General features: G+C 40.2%; 1 protein-coding gene across 1 annotated transcript in view; it reads left to right on the top strand.

Annotated features, from left to right (window-relative positions):
- Positions 1-5,002: 5,002 nt before the first annotated feature.
- LOC141764930 (E3 ubiquitin-protein ligase SMURF2-like) overlaps positions 5,003-17,890 on the top strand; it is a 71,263-nt gene continuing 58,375 nt past the window's right edge. Inside the window, exon 1 of the mRNA XM_074630631.1 lies at positions 5,003-5,355. Within this exon, the coding sequence (XP_074486732.1) occupies positions 5,304-5,355 (52 nt within the window). The 5' untranslated portion in view covers positions 5,003-5,303. The remainder of the gene's footprint in view (positions 5,356-17,890) is intronic.

Below are 17,890 nucleotides of genomic sequence, written 5' to 3'. Positions count from 1 at the left end.
ATTTGAAATAAATTAGATAAGACATGCAAAAATACTGGCAGGGTCCTTTTTAGACAATGAAGGACAACTAGTCAAATTGTGTGAAGGTTTTGGCAAGCGAAGGAAAATGTAGAAGACAGCCATGCATAAAGGATTAAGAGCATTTTACTCACTGTAGACCTGTATCTACAGTATCTAACCCCAGTATTTTGCTTATAGTACTTATTGGTTGAATCTGGAAGATCCTAAGTGTTAACTGGCCTTATATTTAATGAAAGTTTGTGATTTTGATTTGATTTTTGGTCCCTGGTGGTTATCATGTACACCACAGACATTACATTCGTGAAGATATGTATAATAATAGCCTTCCGAGATTGTGGATGTCACAGTTCTCTTTTATAACGTATAAATGAGCCCCCAAAAAGATGAAATGCTCACTTCTGCTATTACCCCGCTCTTTAGTGATTCAACTCGAATAGTATTTTATTTCTCAATAGATTTTATTTTAAATTTGTAAACAATACAAAGAACAATTAAATCAATACATAGGTAAACAATGAATGAAATAAAGGGATAATAAATAAAAACAAACAAACGTAAAAAAAACACAAAACATGCCGGGGGTTAATATAAATAAATAAATAATAGTAACTTAAGTAAAAGTATTAAAATGGGAGCACAAACTCACCGTTTTACTAGCCTTTGTGTTTTTTTGCAGAAGATATTATCTTAATATATAGTTCCATTTCTTTCTAGAAAACATAAAAATTAGTTTTAACTCGCGAATTTGCATTTATGAATGTAAAACTTTGTGACAATGATGAGATTGATTAGAAAATATTCTCTCATATATTGTGTTGAACCTTAAAAAAAAATTTAAAAAAATTTGCCAGTAGAAGTTCAAAGTCACAGATGATATTTTCCAAGATAAATCTACAAATATCTTGCCACAGTGTACATTTCCAGAGCAGATGGACAATAGTTTCAGTATGGGAATCACACTTCTTTTACCTTTTTAAGCAAAAAGTATTTTTATGGGAGACTCCGAACTTTTTTTCCAACATAAATAACTTGAGTAGTATTAATGACAGTATTGATGTAACTATACCCTCCTTTTTTATATTTAAAGATACTGATTTTAAAACATTTTGACTATGATTGATAACTTAAAACAACAAAAATTCTAAATTGACTAAAACTATTAAATTGTTTAGACATTTCAAATGTATTACAATTGTTTAACAGACCCCAAATGTTTTTTGTTTGTTTGTTTTTTATTTTGATTCATCTTTTCCTTTCCTTACATTTTATTTTTTTGTATAATTTATTTTTATACTGGAAAATAAATTAGCAGAATTGTAATGAAAAATCTGAACATTTATATGAATCTATTGTATTGAACTTTTGAAATAAATTATTATTTAAAAAAAAGAAAAAGTATTGATGTAACTGTCTGATCGCTCATGTCTACACAAGCTGTGTCAAAGCAGCCAGATTAAGGCCGGATGAAGACAATTTTAACTTCAAAGTAAAATCATCGAATGATTTGTTAAACTGTAAGATAAGAGATAAGATATTCCTTTATTAGTCCCGCAGTGGGAAAATGTGCAGTGTACAGCAGCAAAGGGGATAGTGCAAAAAACAAGATGCATCAGCTAACACAATAAAAGAAGAGCTAAACAAATTGTAGCAAAATATGAACCATTTAAATAGAAGGAAGTATAAAAATAGGAGCAATATATACAATAGTGGAAAATGATATTGCACATTGAGAATGAAATGAATGAATGAATGAAATTCCACCTGAAAATATCAGGTTATTTTCAGTTTTTGGTGTGTAAGTGGTATACTGGGAGCAGTGCTGCTTGTGGAGTCTGACAGCAGCAGGAACCAGGTGAAAAATAGTGTGTATGAAAGATACTATTTTTCAATGCACATTGGCTCACTTTTACAAAAAAAGTACAAACAAGACAACTATATTAATATAAAAAATGAATGAAATATATTAATTATTTCTTTTTTAAATATTTTTATGAGAGCTACAAGTTCTTTTAACATGGTCATGGAGCATTTGTATTCTGGGGGTATCGTTTCTATGAAGAGGGTAGTTTAGTTTATTTATTGACTACACTGAGGGCGCTTTTATATTTTAATAATTTATTTATTTATTGTGTTGAGTTGAATGTGCTACTTATTTTGTACTGTAATTACCTTGTGCCTTTTCTTTTTTTTTTTAACAATGTCTTTATTGGTTTGTTTTTTCTATACAAACATCAGCATTATTATGCAATATATTCAATACAGTATTTACTTTAACAAACATACCATACCCCACACACCCACCCGTTCTCTCTTAACTTTTCCCTTCTCACAGGGCCAAAATCAATATACAGCTTCACAGTATCAATCATACAATTAAACAGTTAAATGGTATCTCTAACAAAATGAAGATACACATTAACAGAAAATAAATATATAGAAAATAAATAATAAATACATTAAAAAGATTTTCAAAAACAAAAGTCAATTCCCTTCTGAGGGTCTAACACTATTGTGAATATTTTACGTATCCTATCTTAATTATTCCTCCTGTAGAAGCTCACCAATATCACTACTTTTTATGAAATCATGAAATGATTTCCATATTTCCTCATAAACACCCAGTTTGTTTTCCTTGTGCCTTTTCTACCTTTTTTCTTTTCTTAAAGCTGACTCGGTGTAAACTGCTCAGAATTCCAATGTACTTATTATAGGTGCAAATGCAAATAAAACTCTTGAATCTTGAATCAATGTCTGTTTTTATTTTGAAAGCTCGTACCGGATGTGCTCTTATATAGTCTTCCCCCCTGCCTGCAGTAAACTCAGTCTCCACCATCATCACGACCAGCTTCAGTCTAAGCAGCAGCAGCTCGGGCAGACTAGACGCCTGTCTGGATGGCAGGCGTCTAGTCTGCCATCAAGACAGGATGGCAGACTATTTAAAAAAACAAAAAAACATATATATATATAGCGATCAGACAGTTACATCAATACTTTATATATATATAGTTTTTTTTATTTTTATTTTTTTATCCGGGATCGGGTCCAATATCCAATCTCACGTTCCATAGTCCCCTAACTCGCGAACAAGACCCCGAGGTACTTGAACTCCATCACTTGGGGTAACGACTCATTCCCTACCCGGAGTAGGCAATCCATCGGTTTCCTGCTGAGAACCATGGCCTCAGATTTAGAGGTACTGATCCTCATCCCGACCGCTTCACACTCGGCTGCGAACCGATCCAGTGAGTGCTGGAGGTCGCAGACCGATGATGCTAACAGGACCACATCATCTGCAAAAAGCAGCGATGAGATCCTCAGCACACCGAACTGCAAACCCACATCCCCCCGACTACGCCTCGATATCCTGTCCATGAATATCACAAACAGGATTTGGTGACAAAGCGCAGCCCTGGCGGAGGCCAACCCCCACCGGAAACGAGTCCGACTTGTTGCCGAGGACCCCAACACAGCTCTTGCTTTGGGCGTACAGGGATTGGATGGCCCTGAGAAGTGCCCCCCTCACCCCATACTCCAGCAGCACCCCCACAGTATCTCCCGGGGGACCCGGTCATACGCCTTCTCCAAGTCCACAAAACACATGTAGACTGGATAGGCATACTCCCAGGCCCCCTCCAGGATCCTTGCGAGAGTGAAGAGCTGGTCCGTTGTTCCACGGCCAGGACGGAATCCACATTGTTCCTCTTCGATCCAAGGTTCGACTATCGGCTGAACCCTCCTTTCCAGCACCTTGGAGTAGACTTTACCAGGCAGGCTGAGTAGTGTGATACTCCTGTAATTGGCACACACTCTCTGGTCCCCCTTTTTGAACAGGGGAACCACCGACTTCCACGCAGTGTTGAAGAGACGTGTCATCCAAGGCAGCCCCTCCACACTCAGAGCCTTCAGCATTTCTGAACGGATCTCATCCATCCCCGGGGCTTTGCCATTGTGGAGTTGTTTGACTACCTCAGTGACTTCCACTAGGGTAATTGATGATGGTCCCCCATCAGCTTCCAGCTCTGCCTCTACAATAGAGGGCGTATTGGTCGGATTCAGGAGTTCCTCAAAGTGCTCCTTCCACCGCCCGATTACCTCATCAGTTGAGGTCAACAGTGTCCCATCCTTACTGTACACAGCTTGGATGGTTCCCCGTTTCCCCCTCCTGAGGTGCCGGACGGTTTTCCAGAAGCACTTTGGTGCCGACCGGTAAGCCCTACCAGATCCAACTGATAACGCTCCACCTCACGCACAAGCTCCGGCTCCTTCCCCCACAGAGAGGTGACGTTCCACGTCCCCAGAGCTAGCCTCTGCCGCCCGGGTCCGGTCCGTCGAGGTCCCTGGCCTTCACTGCCACCCGTGTGACAGCGCACCCGACCCCAGCGGTTCTTCCCGCAGGTGGTGAGCCCACAGGATGGAGAGGAGGGGGGTGCCACGTTGCTTCTTCGGGGTATCCCGGGCCGGGCTCCATGGCAAGCCCGGCCACCAGGCGCTCGCTGACGGGCCCTCTGTCTGGGCCTGGCTCCAGACGTGGGCCCCGGGCTTCCTCCGGGCCAGGTAACTCCTCCTCTGCCTCGTTTCGTCATTGGGGTTTTATGAACCATTCTTAGTCCGGCCCCTCACCTGAGACCAATTTGCCATGGGAGACCCTACCAGGAGCACCAGGCTCCAGACAACACAGCCCTCAGGGTCATAGAGACACACAAACCTCTCCACCACGGTAAGGTGATGGTTCCCGGAGAGGCAAAATAAAATCATCGAATGATTTGTTAAACTGTAACCAGGTAAAAAAAATAGAGATACTATTTTTCAATGCACATTGGCTCACTTTTACAAAACAATTCAAACGCGACACCCTTAGGACTGATGTATATCTTTGGGAAAAGTCAAATATGTCTTTTATTTTGAACGCTCGTACCGGATGTGCTCTTATATAGTCTTCCCCCCTGCCTGCAGTGAGCTCAGTCTCCACCATCATCACGACCAGCTTCAGTCTCAGCAGCAGAGCAGACTAGACTAGACTCCTGTCTGGATGGATGGATGGAGGGTTGAACCGTCCATTTGATTAGTACCAGTACCTCGTGAAGAGACGTAATTTGCTTTTCTTTTTAACGAACACACGAGGTTATGACTCGATGTTATAATAGACATTATGTTGCAGTCAGTGTGATATGGTGATACTACCAGCTAGCCCATGCTAGCAGAGGGATTGTTTTGGGGAGATACCTTTTTTGACACATGAATTAGACGCTTTTTTTTTTTTTGTTGCTGGAACACAAAGGGGGATGTCTAGCCAAGGAGTTAGGAGAAACGGCCCAGTGAAGCTGCGGTTGACAGGTAAGACACATTTAAACCCTCCTCCGTTAGCATGTTAGCATGCTAAGCTAAGCTAACCAGGCTAACATGGTGCTGCTGCTGGACACTGGCTCGTGTGTGATATATAAAAATGTTAATTTCATATTCTCTATACTCCTTTTTATTTTTTTATCGCACTTAATTACTCCATTTGTACCTGAACGTACCTCAATCAAACCTAACGGTCAATTAGCTTAGCTCGTGAGCAAACATGAGCTGTAACAACAGTGTGTTGCATTAAGCTGGCTGAACGTTACCAGGCATCTTTTACTAATATGGGTTTCTCTCAAAGGTTAGTTAGTTTAGATCAAGAGTTACAGCAGCCTTTACTATCAAAAGAGACCTTTTTCTTTTGCTCAAAGTCTTTTTATTGGTATTCTGTACAAACAATATACCTATAACAATATTACTGCACCATAAACAATTACAATTTACACATATAAATGAATTAAATCCGATAACAACATAAATGAAACATATACCAAAGAAAAACAAAAAAAATTAAGAAAAAAAGAGTACAAAAAAAGGAAAGGACCAAAAAAACAAAACTCAGAAAAATAAATAAATTAAAAATAATAATGATAAATAAAACTAAGTATAAATTGTGTCGAGCCATTTTAGGCAAAAATGAATAAATAAATAATCTGTCTGGAGCCGCAAAGCATTTGAGCATTGTGATGAAGGTAACACAGTTTATAGTCTAAGTATATAGTATATAAGTCTAATGCAGTGAGGAACATAGGGCAAATGTACTATGGAGTATTAGAGCCACAATGAGGGAAAACAAATCTGAGATTACGAGGATAAAGTCATAATATTACGAGAAAAAAGTCCTAATTTAACAAGATAAAAGAAAATAACATGTAAAATTACTACTTATACTACTACTACTATACTACTACTATAATATTATGACTTTATTCTCATAATACCACGAATTTTTTCTCGTAAACCTTTGACTTTATTCTTGTAATATTATGACTTTATTCTCGAAATTTCAGATTTTTTTTCCTTCAATGTGGCCCTAATACTCCGTCGTACCATAGACCTACAACAATGATAAATAGAAATGAAAATGGAAACAAAAAACTGTTATTCATTTCCGTTTTTATAAATCCACAGGGAGCCACTGGAGAGGGGCTAAAGAGCCACATGTGGCTCCAGAGCTGCAGGTTGCTGACCCCTGACTTAGATGAAATAGCTTAATATCAGTAAGTCTGTGCTAAAGTCCATCTGTTCCTATAGTCTCTCCCCGGGATTTATATGGTTATTTATTAACACTTGTTTATCCGTATCTTGAAACACAACTAACGTTCCAGCTAGCTAATCATCAATCATTAGGACTTGTCCTCTTCTGTTCTGTGTTGTCATGTTGACCATTTCAGGAGGTATATAGAGGACAGACTGTGTGTGGGCTTCATAGTTGGGTTTTAGTGGATGTGAAATTACAAATGTTAAAAAAAAGCCGAAATCTTATCGCACATGCCATCCCCAATAGCCTTCCTTGATGTACAGTATTTAGATAATGCCTTTCATTGTGCTCCATAAAGAAGAATAGCGGGACAACATAAAATAGATATACCACTATTCAATCGGGTGAAGAGCTCATTGCATGAGTGGAATATTTTCTCAAAAAAGTGCAAAAATGTAAGACTCAACAATGGACAATGACCCTGATGAAGACCTTTTGTTTTTCATTTTAAACAATTATTTCCATGGAAAATAAAGACATTTTAATTTCGTTCAAACTCTACATTGTGCCTTGGATCATTTTTGAAGGAGACCTGCATTTTGCACTTTTTTTGAGAACATATTCCACCCATGAAATGAGCCATACACAAGACTGAATAAGCACAGTACTGAAGGATGGAGACCGCAAAGACCCAGCAGCGCTACTACTCAGTTGTCTTCATCTCTATAGAAATACCACTTTATTATGTGCAACTATATGCATTTTGTAACAAGGCACATGCTGAAGCTCTGAAGCATTTGTAGTATTTTATGTTGCATGAATGGATTTATGCAGGGACCAGATTTCCAGCATTCCACCCTCAATCATCTTCTGGTGGCAGTCACATCAAATGATAAATCTGATGGTGGTCAGAAGGTACATCTGCTGAATTGAAGGAGAGAAGATTGTGTAATTTTGAAGAGGTTTTCTTGACCTGTATTTGGTGATAGACCATTGTTATTCTTTTAAGACTTAAACCTGCAATAGGCAGAATGTTTTTGGCATCATTGGGAAAACAAATCCATAATAACCTTTCAGCATATTGTAATTCAAGTGTATTGAGAGAGACTTCTGCACCTCCTCATGGCGTGGAGGGAGACTTTGGCCAATCACAGGTCATTTCAGAGAGAGCGTTCCTATTGGCTGTGCTCCGGCTGGAGCTGCTTGATATTTCCTCAACTGATCTCAACATGGCTGCCGGGTCACAAACTTTCTCATTTTACAGATAAACAGTACACTACCAGATGTTTCTGAAAACATTTGAGGAGAGAAATGGGCATTACAGTAACAGAATATTGATTCATATTTGATCAGCGCTGCCTAGTTTGACCGTTTGATCGAGTTTGCGAGTGATTGACAGCTGCTCAGAGACGGCAGGCTCCAGCTCGGCTCTGATTGGTTGTTTTCCTCCGGTCTGCGAAATCTTGCAGATGCCATTAGGAGCACCAGAGGACACAGAGGCACATGTTTTTTTTTCAGATTACCTGTCTCATGCACTACAGTCAGGATGTAGTGACTGTTTTATAAAAAAAAAGTAAACATATTTACTCCATTTCTACCCACTGCTGCTTTAACAGTGCAATATAGCTTTTATTTCCCACATTATAGCATAATGACAGGTGTTCTATCATGGTATGACTTTTGGTAGCGTAAGCTACATCACGTGAATGAAGTATCTTCTCATTCAACACAGTGTGCTCCAAGTGAACAACATGTTCATTTACCTAGAAAGGTAGAGTAATACTGTAAAGAGAAATGAGCTCTGAAAGCTCAAAAAGCGACCCAGCTTGCCTTCACTGGGTCTCTTTTTTCCCCCTCCATATGGGGAATGGTTTTAAATGGGCTGCAGTGGTCTTCAGACGGAATCCCAGGAATGTGAAACCTCAGAGAGGAAATGTGAGTCTTTCCCGATTATAGACACATCCTCTGTCTGTCCTTCACTAGAGAGAAAGGATAAGGGAAACTCTGTGTGTGTGTGTGTGTGGGGAGAAAGAAATTGGGGTTCACACGGCTGAGAGCGACCAGAACTGCTGCTCACACAGTGATGATCAGTGATGCTATGTCTACATTTAGACTTGTGCATTCATTTAAACTTTACATGTGTGTTTAGTTGTGGCCACACTTGATTTATATGTCTGAGACCGCTAACACTGCATACCAGCCGAAGTCCAGTTTTACTCCGTCTGCTCTGTGGTCTCTTTCATAGTTTGCATGTTTTTTCTCTGTCAGAGAGAAAATTGGCTAAACCAAAAGCTTGGATCCAAAGGAAGTTAAGAGAACTATTGTTGTGCTTTATAATTGTTTTTCTCAGGGTTTGGGGCTTATGTTCATGGAACAGTTTATTTGATAAGCAATATGAATTTTTGGCTGGAGATGTTATAGTAAGCAAGCCCCCAGTGTCGTGCTGATTGGTGACTTGTAAATGCAACTGTTATATGCAGGCTCGTGTCTAAGCATGAGTCAGTCAAATCAAAGTAAAACTATCTCTCTGTATCAAACAGGGTTTTTTCTTCAGTATGTCAGTATGAATTCTGTTACATAATTGTGAATTTTATAGTTAACATTCTATTCTATCTTGTTAGTACCTCGTTAGTAAATTGCCTTAACCTCTAACTTTGCCCATTTTCTTCATGTGGCTAAAGATTTTTGCAGAAGCACTGCCAAGGCTTATCACTGTGTTGTCACTAATAACGCTTACATCCGTTTCTAACTGGGGATGTTACCCATGCAGAGGCTCTTGCTTTATTTCTTTGCATTTTGATATTTCAGCCACAAAGGCCCACTGCACTTTATTTGCAATTTTTCTCAGATGCAAGTCTTATTTAAAAAACAACAGTATTGGTACTGGACCGCAGAGGGCCAGCCCTACAAACGCAAAAGTCTGTCACAGAGTGATCGACTGTGTGATGAAGTTACACAATTGGTCGGCCGAGTGTCGAGCTCTTTCAAAATGAAAAGACGGGAAAAGTCCTTCATACAAATGATTCTGTCCAGCACGACGCGCCTGGCTCACCATACTTGGACCAAGCTGTCAAACTAGGCCATCTAGCTCTAAAATGAAACGAGATTCAGCAGTGGCGTAGTCTATTTCTGGCTTAAAATTTTTTCAGAAGTAGATTTTGGTGGATTGTTTAGACGGAATAACAGAAAGCTTACAAGCAGGCTGCCATGTTGTTTCCTGTTTGAAAACCAGGGACCAATCAGGTGCATTCTCTGATCATATACGTCACCACTTGAACAGCCAGTTGAGTGGAGCAGCACGTCCCCTAGAGTCCTCGCCGGACCTGGTGGACATGTACCGCTGGATTTAACATTATAGACATGACCACTGACTGTTTTGTGTAACAATTGAGCCACAAATTCACAGACTGACCATACACGGTCCAGACATATACTTGGTTTTGACCGAGTCTTGTTTCAGTTCCGGCTGTGTTCCTCACGTTGATATAAAATTGGACTGGATTTGTTCTTGAAATTTTCCTCCACCAAAGTGAAGCTTTTAACAAATATGTGAGACAGCTTAATCTGAAGTGTGCTGGTGTTATAGTTTGCCACCCTCACTGGGATGCCCTCTCGTCAAGGCAGTGGATTAGATTTTGCGTAGGGTGGGTTTACACACACACTGCAGGATTTTGACCGAATTCATCCCAGTTTAGTCATCCCACACTGCATTCAAACGCCACCTTCTAGCTTCTCACAAAAGCATTTTTGGAGCTCCTCCTGACGTCTGGAACATTTATCTGGGACAGATGCTCTTTGATGCTTAAATTAATAATAATAAAAAAACAAACATTTCAGTTTGGTGGTAGGCGGTGTGTTGTTGTGTCCCCACAGAGCTTGCTGCTAAGCTTGTAAAAGCGAGCAACGTTGGATTTTGAGAGCTGTTATTCCTAACACTGCAGCGAGCCGACAATTGGTGTAGTTCCCCCACTGTCTCGTGTGCAGAGAGTTGGTGTATGATTTACTGAAAACGAACAGGAACAGGGTGTTTTCCCTTGCTTTGCTTCACTGGATGGAATCTGGAGTTTCTCAAAGGTGAATGACATGAGACGTACAAGGGGATGAATCCATCTCTCACCCCCTTTCAAATATGGCCTCTTGGCTGCACTATGCTGTCACTGCTTCTGCTGTGAGGAAGGGAGTCTGTCTATGTGATCCATTTCCCCCATTAGCCTCCAGTTGGCACGCAGCGAGCAGGGAGCGACTGGAAGAATCATCTCAGGATTCTTCCTGTTCTGTGTGAGGATGTGACACACAGGCAAGCAAGGAAATCCACATGTACATTTTTCATCTACTGTCATGCTTTGTGTGTGTGCTGAAAATGCTATTTAAGAACGCACGGGGGGAAGCTGCGCCTTTTGTAGTCCATCTTCGGAACATTGTAGTTTCATCATGGCAGAACTGCGTCACCAACATCTGCCGCCATCGCATCATAATTACGGAGCCTAGTGTAAGTGTAGTCAGATTCTCTTAATACCACGGTTGTCTTTTCCTAAGTCTTTATGAATTATCCTACACATCTTTCCTTGACCTCATGACGTTTTCCATCGAGGTCAAGGAAAAGTGGTGAGGAAAAGACAATTTACTTGACTTTTCAACCGCAGACGGAGCCTCCTTCCCCGGCTCAGCATTAGCACCGGGACAGACTGCATTTCAGGGAAGTTATCAGGGACCACTGTCTCAGCATTCGCCGTCAGCTCTCAGAAAGTACAGCTGTGTGTATACGCGTGTTTGTATGTGCAAGCGCAATGTTGTGTGTTCTCAAAACAGAAGAAAAACACACACTTTCACGCACACACAGACACAGACACACTCATATACACGGTTGAGCTTCCACAGGATGTACTGTCAGCACGCGATGTTGAGCTAAATTAGGGCTGTCGGCTTCCTAGAATATAAGGAATGAATGTTACATAGAGAGTGTGCTATGGTAATGGAAAGAAACCTGCAAAAGTTGTCAAGTTTTAAGTTGTGATCCCCACATGGAGTTGAGGGACAATTGTGCATTATGGATAAACTTTAAAAATAATTTGAAAATGTATGATGAGAGGAAATCTCTACAAAATAGATAACATTTACTGCCTTTTTGGATTTTTTGTTGGATCAAGTAAAGCTTTCTGAAAAGAGAGGAAATAAAATATAAGTTTTCTCTGTTTGCCTTAATCTGGCAGGTGTGTTATACATATTCCTTTATATTTAAAATCAGTCTCCCTACTTTCCTCCGACTCCCTTCTTCATCCTCGCCTTGAATGGATTAAGTTGGTAGTATTATTTCTGCTTGCCAGCCTTGCTGGCCTCCCCGTATGATTTGAATGAAAGCTGATTACATAGATGGTCACATTTAATCAACACATTGTGAGCTGCTGGTAGTGTGGGGACTTGGACTATGCATGTGCTCGTGGTGTAATTTATTTTGTTACGTGACTAAGCTGTTTCTTTTCCAAGTGGCTTTTCTCCCCTTGAAACAATACAGAGTTTTGACAGTTGAAATGTGGACCAGAGTTAGGGATTATGATTCATCAGCAGCACACAATGGACGTGAGTCATACTGTGACGTGTTTGTGGTGTTGCTCTCTGTTTTATGTATCCCTGGCACCAGCTTAATTTAGGAACGACCAATGCTCCAGCAGAAAGTGCAGTTTGACCCAGTTATGCGGGAATTAATAGGCACTGCTCAAAATTCCCTATTCCTGCAGAAATCGCCTCTAAGATACTGGGTTTTTCTTAAGATTTTCACCGATCTACATTTCCTGCTACCCCACACACAATGAGAAAAATGAGGTGAAAATCTTTGCCTTGAAAATATGGGCTGCAACAACAACATTGATGATTAACTGGTGCATTTAAAAAAACAAAACCGCACATCTGGCCCCCGGAAAGATGAGCGAATCTGCTAATGTGATGCAGATTCAAACTCCTAGCATAAGGTCGGATCCACGTAGAAGGTTGCTCATAAACCTGAGCTACCCAGACACTCAGATAAGTAAGCCAGAGCTGTTCAGTATGCACCGCTACTGCCACATTGGAAAAGCAGTGTATTGTTTGGGGAGGGCAGCGGGCGATTCATCTTTGCAGTCCACTGCCTTTTTGAAGCTTGAGGTTCAGTGCTTGTGTTGTTTAAGACAGCATGCACAAAAGCATGATGTGTTCAAGCTCATTTCCATACTGCTTACCTCTGACTTTTGCTCTTTCTAGAATCAGATACTTCCTCTTTGACTCCTTGTTGTTTTTCTGAGCCCGTCTGTCACTGTGATTTCTGAACATGCAGTGTAGCACATTGTTACTCTTCAGACATGTGTGCGTGTGAGAGTCGGAGAATAAATGTTTTTCGAGAGTGTGTGTGTGTACTGTACATTCTTGCTTGGTGACCTGTGTTTATGTGCTTCAGCTCAAACATTTTACATCATTTTACATCATATGAAACTAGAAAACCTAAGGAAACTTGGTACCAACCATGTCATACTAGCTTGTTCGGGAAGGAGGATAAATAACGCTCTGAACTTGCGCTAAATTTTGGCGAGGAAAAACTGTCATGGCCATTTTCAAACGGGTCCCTTGACCTCTGACCTCAACATATGTGAATGAAAATGGGTTCTATGGGTACCCACGAGTCTACCCTTTACAGATATGCCCACTTTATGATAATCACATACAGTTTGGGGCAAGTCATAGTCAAGTCAGCACACTGACACACTGACAGCTGTTGTTGCCTGTTGAGGATCTGTTTGCCATGTTATGATTTTAGCATATGTTTTTATGCTAAATGCAGTACCTGTGAGGGTTTCTGGACAAAATTTCTCTTTGTATTATGTTGCTAATTGAGTTCCAATAATAAATATATACATACGTTTACATAAGCAATCATATTTGTCCACTCCCATGTTGATAAGAGTATTAAATAAGTATACTATACTGTACTTGTATAAATACAACATTGGGTAGCGATCTAACATTAGGCTGGCAAAAGAAAGACTCCTTAACACTGATGATATGCAATTTTTTATGATCTTAATAGGCTGCATTTAAATTCCAAGGCTGTCGGTCTATGTTTGAATCCGTTGCCCCGGGCATCTGAGGCAGTAGGCAGTGGTAGACTCTTTAATAAAGTGTAAACTAGTCTTAGTTTATGGGATGCATGCCTCTGTATAAAAATGCATAGTCTGTGGCAAGAATAATTGGGCTAGTTAATGACTTTTGTTTCATTTGCAGAATGACTCGGTTGAATCATCTGCTGTGAATAATCCTCTAGTGTAAATATCCAGCACTATGGATTAGTCTGTGTGCACAGTCCTCGTCAAGAAAGAGATGATGCTCTTGAATTTGCGTGTGTCTGAATGTCTGCTTGATGTTGCCTTTAGCATTTGGGGTCACTGTGTTGTGGTTAGGTTTTGTAGGGCTCCATACCCAAACTTCCTCCAGCTCTGTTTAGTCTGCATCACTAGTGCATACTTCAATTGACCACACACACACACACACACACACACACACTATGCTGGCTCTATACACTCATTCAGTGTTCACGTGGCCCATGTCATCATATGGAAACATTTATGTTCACTCCATGATGCAGCTGTTCCAGCTGTATTTATCCTCTCTGTTATCAGTATATCTGAAAGGAAAATACAGGGGTTAACGGTTTTCAGATGCAGCAGACCACACAACATTATGTATATGTCATCATATAATTTTAATTTCACATATCTTCATGTAACCTTCCAAAACCTTTTTATTAAAAATACATGTGGCTTATTGTCCATGTTTTTTTTAAGAGGGACCGACTGTTCTTAAGTTGGGGTTGAAATTTATAATGTCCCTTTTAATCTTCATTTATTTTGTATTCATGATAATCTGAATTTCTGTAAAAAAAAACTGTACTTATGTACACGTTGATGTGTGCACACTTTGATTTTCCTGCTGTGTGATTACAGATGAGGTTATCCTGATTGTCAAGTCGAGCACTTTTTCGTCTCAGTTGCTTTACTGCTAAATGTTACGGCATGGGACACACTAGCGCAACACTATCAAGTTCAAGAAATGTGGGTTATCAGTAAGAGGATGCTTATGTTTGTTTAAGTTGTTTTACGCATATGACTTTGTCTGTATAGCCTCTTTTTAACTTCACATTGACAGTTTTTCCTCGCCAAAATTTTGTGCAATTTTGGAGCGTTATTTAACCTCCTTCGCAGCAAGCTAGTCTGACATGGTTGGTACTAATGGATTCCTTAGGTTTTCTAGTTTCATATGAGACCGGTAGCTTTAAAACAGAGCCCCCTACAACCTCTGAAAGATCGATTGCGTTAATGCGTTAAAGAAATGAATGGCGTTAAAACGAATTTGCGTTAACGCGTTACTATCGCGTTAACTTTGACAGCACTACCATCTCCACATCGAACAGATATTTTATTATCGCAGCCAACAAATCCAAGGATTTATCAAGAGCCACCCCTTTCCTTACCCTGTTCATCTTTAAATCGCTCTATGAAATGAAGCTCTTGGTATGTGTTTTTGTTTTGGATTTTGGCATTGCTGATGCTGATTTACGGAGATGTAATTCCATAATGCGGGTGAAAAGGGAGCGCAGAGCTCGGCAAAGTTTGTGGTCATCTCATTTTCTCCTCTGTGCTCATATTTCATGCTGCGGGGGAACCCCCGGGTCTCTGGTGTGTCGAATTATACCCCTTCGTTTCATTGATACATTTGTTTTCAGTTGACTTGTGGATTTTCCTATTAGGTTTAGCACATTTAACACAACCACAGCAAAGCAGACACGACGGAGCATTGCTCTGGAGAGATGTCAGCCGTGTGCAGCTGGTCAACCCTCTATTAACTCAAGATGGATACTACTTGATATCTGATTGGGATGTAATGATTTGCTTCGAGACATTACTGTTAAAAAAAAGACAAATTCCAGCTGGCTTAGCATTTTCAAACGCTGTCTGTGTATCTCAACACGGCACTGTGTTTTAGGAAGAATTTGGCATATAAGGAGGGCTGTGACTGACTCAGTAATGAAATCTCACAGGGTGCTGCCAGTCTCATAACTCAGCTTTACTGTTCTCCACTCATGACCTGCGTTTTACCACGCAACACACAGGGAGCTTATATGCTTTCTATTGGACTAAAACCTTTTGTGCATAGGATATTTGTCTGAAAGCTGGGCTCAGGGAGAACGGATCAATTTAATACAAATTACACAATGTATATACCAGTATATGGCATGCATTTATGTTACTATGTATTGGTTTCTTGTATGCTACATAATTATTTCTCTAGATAGCTTTGTACAACTTTGTTCTTAGACTTTGGTTGTTTCAGTCAGCCCTCGGTTTTATCTGCTTTTCAAATTACTTTTGAACTTGGTGGCATCAGCGTACTTCTGAGCAGGAAAATGGAAAGACTGAACACCTCACTATTGCATAACAGCCTCTGACTGGAAAGGAGGTGGTCTTCAATATGCAGAATACATTAAACTTTCCAAGTGCTTCAGGAGGATTTTCCTGCAGAATATGGAGAAGAAATATCACCTTTTCTTTTCACAGGCCAAGAGCGTAATATTTCTGACGGCCTCTGAGAATTATGAGGAGAGGCGAAAACTTGAGTCTTAAAAACTTAATTTGGAACATGTGAAAAGGCAGGTAATTGGTCTGCAAAGTGTGATTTTTCTGCCGTGCTGCTCTTGCTCTTAACCGCGTCCTGCCTAGCCCTCTTCATTTCACTGCATGAACCCTCTACCCCCCACTGCATCGTCTCAACATCAGTGTCTCTGTATTTTTCTCTTCAGTCTTTTACTTTCTTTTCTTTGTTGAACAGGGTGTCCCTCATCTCTATATCATTTCTCTCTCTTACTTCCTGTCCCTCACTCACCCCCGGATCTAGTCCAGACAGCTGACAGACGACTCTGCTGGTGTGGCTCCAGTTTGGTGTAGTTTTTTTCTTTATCTGTTCTCAACTTGTGATGTGCGCACACACTTCCTGTACCGGTCCCTTACCACAGTGCAGTACTTAATATTTGTCAGTGTTTGTTTGGGGACTCCAAGGAGTCTGTTAGAGGATTTCAGCGACCTCGAGCAAAGAGTATGCATAGAACTGACAATGTTAGCCGTACGTGTCATTTATTTATCACTATCATTAACCCTCATACAGTGTTAATAGTTATACAATTTAATACCCAAACCAACAGAGAACATTATACCAAATCAATAAAAATGATCAAGTATATTGAAATTAGGGCTGTCAATTGATTCAAATATTTAATCGTGATTGATAGCATGATAATTATGATTGATTGCAAATCATCACATATTTTTTATCTGTTAAAAATGTACCTTTTTAAAAGGAGATAATACTCTTTTCAACATGGGAGTGGTGAAATATGTCTGCTTTTTGCAAATGTGTGTATATATTTATTATTGGAAATCAATTACCAGCACAAAACAATTACAAATATTGTCCAGAATGAAATGAAAAATGTCAAGAGTGCAATGTCAAACAGCGTCCGCAGCTCTATCACTGTTGCCGGGCTAGAGTTGTAAATATTAACTAGGTTTTTGCCTGTGAATAAAGAAAAAGACTTTCCACTTTTCAGTGGTGGCTTTTTTAAACCCAGTTGAAGCAGGAAGGCAGGTTAGAGTTTAATGATCACACTTTCCTCCCCCTCACTGTTCTCCTGCTACTGTTCCTGCGGTCAGACTGCCCACCACTGTGTGTGTGTGTGTGTGTGTGTGTGTGTCTGGTAGACCACTCAGCATGTCTACTGTACGAATACGCAAACACACACACGCACACACGCTGACGTACACTGCCACTCAAGTTGCATCCCGCTCTCTCTGAGTCTGTGTTTTCAGTTTCAATGTGGGAGAGAGTCAGTCAGAGGATGTGAGTGATGCAGTGGTTTTTATCGTGGAGATGAGGATCAAGTAGCTCGAACGGCGCCGGTGTGCCACACCATCCCACTCCACTCTAAACATAATCACAATAACAGCAGGATTTCCCACCTGTTTACGAAGGTCCAGAAGTAAAGAAAGATGCTGACTATCGTGCGTTAGAAATAAACAACAATAGGCATGTTATGATACTGAATCAGGGGAATTACTGATTTATTTTGAGAGAAACCACATGCTTATGGTAGATAGACACTGAGGAGTCTTTGTTGCATTCTTAAAGGCTGTTTTCATATCAGTGATTGTCAGAGATTTCACAACATTTTGCAACATACATGGCAATCCAGCAGCTTAATGACAAATTTACAGTTTGAATCTGTTTCTCGATATAGCTGTAAAAACAACT

Source organism: Sebastes fasciatus, chromosome 3 (assembly GCF_043250625.1).
Source record: "Sebastes fasciatus isolate fSebFas1 chromosome 3, fSebFas1.pri, whole genome shotgun sequence".
In the NCBI taxonomy this organism is placed as follows: domain Eukaryota; kingdom Metazoa; phylum Chordata; class Actinopteri; order Perciformes; family Sebastidae; genus Sebastes; species Sebastes fasciatus.
This window is presented reverse-complemented; position numbering and strand designations above follow the sequence as displayed.